General features: G+C 54.7%; 1 protein-coding gene across 1 annotated transcript; it reads left to right on the top strand.

The window, feature by feature from the left end:
* Positions 1-9: 9 nt before the first annotated feature.
* On the top strand, positions 10-6,410 carry LOC130265441 (serine/threonine-protein kinase PAK 3-like). The gene is made up of 12 exons (XM_056514542.1): positions 10-88; positions 1,140-1,264; positions 1,880-1,955; positions 2,638-2,701; positions 3,317-3,365; positions 3,645-3,757; positions 4,015-4,132; positions 4,877-4,976; positions 5,261-5,457; positions 5,550-5,687; positions 5,929-6,018; positions 6,249-6,410. The coding sequence occupies exons 1-12, from the start codon at positions 10-12 to the stop codon at positions 6,408-6,410; spliced, it is 1,311 nt and encodes a 436-aa protein (XP_056370517.1).
* The last annotated feature ends 810 nt before the right edge of the window (positions 6,411-7,220 follow it).

Below are 7,220 nucleotides of genomic sequence, written 5' to 3' on the forward strand. Positions count from 1 at the left end.
ACTGCTAAAATGATCAAGCAAGTCTGTGCCGCGGTTTGCACCGTTTTTTCTATTGCCTATTCCAGCTACTACCTGCTGCAGCTGACTCGTAAGTGAAGGTTTATGCTGGGGGTCACATCACCTGGCCTGTGCTTCACTCTGCTCTTTATGGCCGAGTAGTGATTGAGTTGATTTGGGAGCAAAATGAGCATTCAGCTGCCCCCACTGTGGGAAATCTGTTGCCAACCGGGTCAGTTCCAAACGGATTGTCTATACCACGTGCTGGCTGGAAAGTATTTGCAATGGAACCTGCAGCAGGTTGAGTTCCCTGCACGGGACAGTGCGTGCCAGTGGAGTCTGTCATTCCTTCAGCTTGCTGCTTCAACCTAGACCACCTGCAAAATGCAGACTCTAAGGAGAGATCCTCAGAAAACACTTGTAAACATTCTGCGGTTCTCTCTGGGAGTGAGGGAAAGCATCTTTGGCTCCACATTCTGCCATTTAGAGGCCTTGGCTCTCTGACTTGACCCTTTATGGTGTGCCAAGCCGGTGGTTCCCTTGGCAATGCAGCACAAACTCCAAACCAGTAAGAGTTTGCTGCTGACCCCAGGACATGTTCCCAGGTTCTTCAGCAGAGAGCTGCCACAGGGAAGAGGGCCCGTGGGGGAAGATTTCCTTGGCTATGGTCTTCAGAAAATTGATGGGGATTACTGCATGCAATTTCTGAAGCAGTACATAAAATGCAGCAAGGAGAAACCATTGCTTGAGCTGTTGGGCAGAACAGGAACTCTGACTCGTGAAAAAGCAGCTGGCAATTGCGTGACCATGTTCCTATTTCCCTCGTGGCACAAGAGGCCCAAACGTAGACAGAGCCTAGGGGAGCGTCCTTGTTGTTCTCTTCCTTGCCGTGGGAAAGAAGGGTTGATCCTGGAGGCACGTTGGGAAAGGGGAAATGTCTCTCTTGGGATTAAATTGTTCTGTGGTACTCCACAAGACAGGCACGTTTCTAAGGGCATCTGCCTCCTTTTCCTTTGCTCGCTGCAGGTCACCTCACACGTGCTTGGAGACAAGACGGTCCTTTGGTGAGTGGCGAAGGAACTTGTGACCTTGCTTGACCGTGCAAGAATTGTGGGGCAAGCTGTGAGCTTGGCCTGTTGCAGGAGAGCGTAGAGTGCCAGCCTGGGAGGCTGATAGAAAGCCCAAGCGGCTGTTGGCCTCAGCAGGAGCAAAGGCAGCACTGGCTCTTTCCTCATTTGCCAATGAAAAGCCTTTCAAGAGAAGAAAGGCAAGTGCAGCAGCCAAAATGCGCAGCACGATGGAGTCGCAGCTAATTCACCCATATTTCTAGGATTTTCCTGACTCTGAATCCCACTTGTGTCAAACTCTGATTCCCCTCTTCTGGCTCTATGTAAAGGGCAGTGGGTCCAAGAAGAGCTGGGATGCAGCTCTGAAGGGCCACTCCTTCGAGCCTGAAATGCAGAGGGGAAATGTGTGTAACAGATCCAAAAAGGCACATGCCCTGGGCTGTCTTCTGAGACACCTGCATGCCAGCTGCGGGGTATCTTAGTTGCTCTGGGGAACAAGGAAGTCGAAAAGCAACAATGCTCTGGGGCCGAGCTCTCATCTCCTTCTGGATCTTTGCAAATGCCTCAATACCTTGTAGCAGGCCACTTACAGAAAAGCTGATAAAATGTTGCATACAACAGCTGATCCATGAGTTCCTGTATCCAAGTAGCCTTTAGGGTTTTCCCATTGCCTCTGAGTAGGGGACATCCAAAAGCCCCCAGCCCAAGTGGCCGGGCGGTGGCTGACAGCACCTCCCTGAGGCCTTGCCTTTGCCGTGTGCTCTGCGGAGCACGTGTGCCAGCCACCCTTCTGACGGGCAATCCTTCCTCTCCAGCTCCACAGACGCCCTGCACGTCAGCGTGCCGCCCGGCAGCCCCAGAGGAGAGAGGAGCAGAGCCTGAAGAGCCTGAGTACGTCTGGTGAAGTTCTTGTCTGCCAGAGCACTGTGCTGCCTGCGTGTCTCGCTGTGACAGAAGCTCCTCCTCAGTGCTTCAGTGTCTCAGAGGCACTTGGCTCTCCCTGCAGAAGCTGTGCCTGTGCTCTGAGGCAGCGACAGAGCGCTGGGGCTGCTCCTGGTGCCCCTGAGGGCAGCTGGGACTGCCTTGGCTCTGCCTGGGCTGCCTTCTCTGCCAAAGGCAAAAGCAGAGAGGCTCGTTTGTGCTTGAGCAGAAGGCTGGCCCCTAGCTAGTGAGCAGGCCCCAGGCAGCTCTCTGGCTCTTTTCTGCCTGTGGCTTTTACTCCTCCTCCTCTGCCTCGGACACTTTGTGCTCCTAAGTGGCTCTGCCAGTGAGAGTTGACGTGAGCAGAGAGGCTGCAAAGGCCTTGCCTTTGCTCCGCAGGCCCAGTCCTTAAAGGCCCATCCTTTTGGCTTAGCACATGAGATGCTGTGCTAGAAACAAACAAAGCCCTTCTTGGAAAGGCCAGCTGCTGAAAGGTGGAGAAGATTGCCCTCCCACCTGCTGATCTCAGCAGCTGCAAGCCTAGAGGCTGCAAAGGGCCCAGAGCTCGCCACGCTGGGGCTGCACTTGGGATCATGTGTGGATTGCCATCTGTGTTTGACAGTGAGTGCCTTGCACTGCTTTTGTCTTTCAGGGGGCATTGTGAGTCTGGGCCAGCCGACGCAGAGGTACATGGCATTTGAAGAACTTGGACGAGGGTAAGTGTGACGCCTGCTCCTTATACAAAAGCGTGGGCCAGGTCTTTGGCTGCTGCAATATCAAGAGTGAAGTCAGGCAAGCTCCAAGCACGGTCAAACTCTGCCTTTCCCTCCTGCCACCTCTCAGGACTGCTGAGTCAGGGCAGTCCAAAGGCATCATCAAAGCCAACAGGGTGCCGACAATGTCTTGCTTGTGGCAAGGAGCAGGACCTGGAAGATCTCCTGCCTCTGCACCTTTATGGCCTAGAAGAGCACCTTGGCACCCAAGAAATGCCAGACTCTCAACCACACTGTTCGGAATATGATTTTTCTCCACTTTTTGACATGCACATGCAGTCACATGAGTACACGTGCCCTTAGGTTTGGAACAGACCTAACTGGGCGTGTGCCTATGGGGATTTACAGCAGCCCTTGCTCTTCATGCTGGAGCTGAGTTTGCTCCTGCACACCCTGCCCTGCCTGGCAGAGGCTGGTGGGCTGATAAGCTACGGGCTGAAGAGAGGCTGCAGCCAGGCATTTTCTAGAGAGGCCAGGCAGCCTGGGGACATCTCCTGCCTGGCCTTGCTTTCACTGCCACAGACTGAAGGCCTTTCTCTGCTGCCATTTTCTTTCTAGGGGATTTGGAGCTGTTTATAAAGCCCTCGATGCCAGCACAGGACAACAGGTAAAGTGTCGTCATCCCCAGCAGATTTTGCAGCTCTGCAGCGCTTTCCCCACTGCTGTGAGCTCAGCCTGGAGCTTCGGGTGGCCGCTCCATGTCTGCAGAAGAGGCTGTTGCTCTGAAGCACAGTCTTGGCTAGGAGTGCATAATGCACTTGGGCTGGGCTGTGGTGTTTCTCCTAAGCTCTGCTGCCCAGTACCAGGGCAGTTTGGCGCAGCTCGCTCCCTGAGATCTCGGGCAAGGAGCGACTTGTCAAGGTAGTGGTCTTCAATGTCCTTTCAGGTGGCCATCAAGAAAATTCACCTTTATGGGAAGAGATCCGAGGAGCTGGCTGTCAATGAAATCCTGGCCATGAGGGACAACAGGAATGCCAATATTGTCACCTACTTAGACAGGTTGGGCTGTTGCCATGTCGCTGCTCCTTTAGATAGGGCAAGGCAGAAGAGAGCAAGCCCTTTGGTGCGTGGCAGAAAAGGGAGCTGTTGATGATTTCTCTAGTCGTCACCAGGACGTGGAGGAGGTGGCACTGGGTGTGCAATGACTTCTTGTGGCACACGTAGCTTGGAGAGCTGTGCAAAAGGCTGGCTCAGGCCCTGGGGTGATCAAGCTGAGGCCATTGCTCTCTTGCCATGCTCTGGTTTTCCTCTTGCAGCTACCTGGTCCATGGGGAACTCTGGCTGGCCATGGAGTTGATGGACGGCGGCACGTTGTCAGATGTGCTCAGGGCAGTGTACCTGGAGGAAGGACAGGTCGGCGCTGTCTGTCGGGAGGTGAGGGATCCCGCTTGTGCCTGCCCTGGCCTGCCCAGAGTGGCACTTGTCAGCTGGTGGGTAGGAAGAGCAGAGATTTCTTGTTCATGCCTTTCCTTTGGAGCTGATGTCACAACCTGGAGAAGAAGGAGGAACATCTGGAAAGAACTGCCTGTCGGTTTCCCTGCACTCCCTTGGCTCTGTTCTTGCACGCTTGCATACTCTTTGTCTTTTGGTGCTCATGCTCCCTTGCTCACTTGCTGTCGCTTCTTTTGTCTTGCCAGCTTTTCCTCTCAGCCTTTGCATGCAGCCGGTCTGACTGTCCTGCATTCCTTGCCCCTCTAAGCAGGCTTGTGGGTTGCAAATTTTCAAGCTCAGCCCAATGGAGATGTCCTCAGCTTCAAAGGAGAGCCTTTCAGGCCACACGGCATTGGATTCTGGACTCACGTCTAGTGTGCTGCTTCCTCCTCTGCTGCCACAAGCCTCTCAAGAAAATCTTTGCCATGACACCTCTTAGCCAAAATTCATGTCATTTTTACCAAAACCAGGAAGGGCTTTAGGAATCTCAGATGCCTTCCAAGAAGACAGACCTCTTTGAAGAGCGTTGAAGCAGCACGCTCTTTCCCTTTCTCTGTTCTGACTGTGATGTTGCCCCCTGCCTCTCAGCTCCATGACAGAGCTGTCCGTCTCATGGAGCCCTTTCCTTTTCTGTAGTTATAATCAGGTGCTGAACTTTTCCCCTTGCCTCTGTCCTTTCTCTCTCAGTGCCTACAAGGACTGCATTTCCTTCATTCCCGCCAAGTCATCCACAGAGACATCAAAAGCGCCAATGTTCTTGTGGGCATGGACGGATCAGTCAAACTGAGTGGGTATCCCTGGGCAGGTGCAGCGTTGCCAGCATGTGCTCTGGGGCCGCTTTTGTGTGACTGCCAGGTGCCCACAAGTGCTGCTGGGCCAATGTGTGGGAGGTGAGGGTGTTTTTGTGGCAGCCAGTGCCTTATTTTGCTGGCTCCAGCCCCGTGGGAGAAGAGCACGGCTGCCTTTGCAGCCGGCTGCAGCGGGGTGGCCTGGTCAGCCTTGGCGTGGGCAATGCTTTTGCCCGCTTTGGCAGGGGGAGCTGCCTTTGACAGGCTTTGTTTTTCTCCTCAGCTGACTTTGGCCTCTGCGCTCAGCTCAGCCCTGAGCGCAGCAAGCGCAGCTCCAGGGTGGGCACTCCCGGCTGGATGGCACCAGAAGTGGTGAGAGGAGAAGCCTACGGCCCCAAAGTGGACATCTGGTCGCTGGGGATCATGGGGCTGGAAATGGTGCAAGGGGAAGCTCCTTTCCAGAGGGAAGCCCGTCTGAGGGTAAGGTGCAGCTTCTAAAGGGGGCTGCGTGTGCTGAGAGCTGTTGTGGCTGGGAAAGGAGCAGCTGCAGTGTCCTCTTCCGTTTCCTGTAGGTTGGTGAACTGATAGAAAGGAACGGGCCCCCACAACTGCGGAACCCCCGGCACCACTCGGCTCTCCTGCGCCTCTTCCTGAGCTGCTGCCTGCAGGCAGACGAGGACGGGCGCTGGTCTGCCCAGGAACTGCTGGAGGTGAGAAAATGCAAAGCGGCCAAAGGGCCTGGGAGCTGAGGAGCCCCGCAGGAAGGGATGAAGAGGAGGGTGGGCCACGTGGACCTGGCTGAGACAGGTGCGGCACAGGAAGGCCGAGGGGCAGATGGTGCCCTCGGTCCTCTTTGTGCATCTTCCCGGGAGCCAGAGCAATCCTGCTGGAGCCTGTGGTCTTGCCAAGTAACAAGGAATCCTTTCTTTTGAACGTTTTTCCTCTGGGCAGCATCCCTTTGTGACTTCAGGCCATCCTGCCTCCAGCCTGGCCGCTCTGATCACCTCAGCCAAGCAAGTGCGGGAAGAGCGGAGAAGAGACGTGCCGCGCCACCTGAGAGGAGTGCAAAGGGGATGCCTGCTGTTTTGGCCCAGATTCCCCCATGCCCAGACTTTTAGAAGAGCTCTTCCAGAGCTAGTAGATTTCATCTTTAGAGATTTTCTTAGGTTTCTTTAGGTTTTAGGTAGAACTATAGGTTATAGAAAGCTTTGTTTATGGTGCATTGTTTAGATAAGAGTAGGTTTTGATAAGAGTAGGTATTGTTGATGTAGGGTAGCTCAGAATTAGCCTTTAGGAGAAATAAGAATGAAGCTATCAAAGAACAAGCTGAGACTCAGAAGAACTGGACCACACGTGTGCTGCCACCTGTCAGCGTGAATAAAGTGCTGGGAAGAGAGAATGAGGAAGATGAAGATGATGAAGTCGCCAGATGACGCTCTGTTGCAGCCCTTAGTTTCAGCAGGAGTGGTGTGGAGAGCCAGAAAGCTTCTCGCAACTAGGGAATGCAAGCCCATGTTCTGTTCCCTCAAGCCCGTGCCCTCTCCCAGCCTTTCAGTCACTCCCACCCTAATTCTCTGTTGGTCCTCTGCTCTGGCCCTTCCCTTGTGGCACCCCCGTGTCACCTGATAATTGGTCCCTGACGCTCTCCCCGCCTGCTCATTCCATGTACTAAACCTGGACCCTCACAAGACTCCTTGCCTTTGTTCCCCAAACGCTGGACAATGCTGAGCAGTGGCTGAAATAAACATCTTTGTAAAACCCTACAAAGGCCTTTCCTGCTGATTTCACCCCAAGCAACATTTAGATGCAACAGAGTGGCAATAAAAGCTCAGGAGCCTCCAGAGCCCTGGCAGGTTCCCTCCCTTGCCACGCTGGCTCTGAACTGGTCCGTGCCTTGGAAGCCGTGCGCTGCGGACGGCTTCTCCCCTTCGTGGCTTTGCGCTGCTTGCCAGCGGCCCAAGGCTCTTCCCCCCTCACGGAGGGTCCCCTCTCCGCCCCACAGGCCCCCTGACAGCTGCCCCACACCAGCTGCCCTCTAGAGATGTTGTCCCTGTCTCCCTGGAATCCCCCAGCTCCAGCCGCCCCTCACGGCAGGGCAGGAGGAGGAACCAGGCCCGCTTGCCCCCCTTTCCTGGCGGTCACTGGCTATGGAAGAGTAAAGGAGGGCTGAAAGGGCACCTTTTCCTTATGCTTCCCTCTCTTCAACCTTTGGGCCTCCAAGGTGCTCAGCTCCAGGGTGTTGG

Source organism: Oenanthe melanoleuca, chromosome Z, assembly GCF_029582105.1.
Source record: "Oenanthe melanoleuca isolate GR-GAL-2019-014 chromosome Z, OMel1.0, whole genome shotgun sequence".
Lineage (NCBI taxonomy): Eukaryota > Metazoa > Chordata > Aves > Passeriformes > Muscicapidae > Oenanthe > Oenanthe melanoleuca.

Excerpts from the sequence above, each read along its gene's own strand:
- LOC130265441 (XM_056514542.1), top strand. The coding sequence starts at position 10 with ATGATCAAGCAAGTCTGTGCCGCGGTTTGCACCGTTTTTTCTATTGCC. Across the intron at positions 89-1,139 it reads CTACCTGCTGCAGCTGACTC|GAGAGCGTAGAGTGCCAGCC; the intron begins GTAAGTGAAGGT and ends GGCCTGTTGCAG. Across the intron at positions 1,956-2,637 it reads GCAGAGCCTGAAGAGCCTGA|GGGGCATTGTGAGTCTGGGC; the intron begins GTACGTCTGGTG and ends TTTGTCTTTCAG.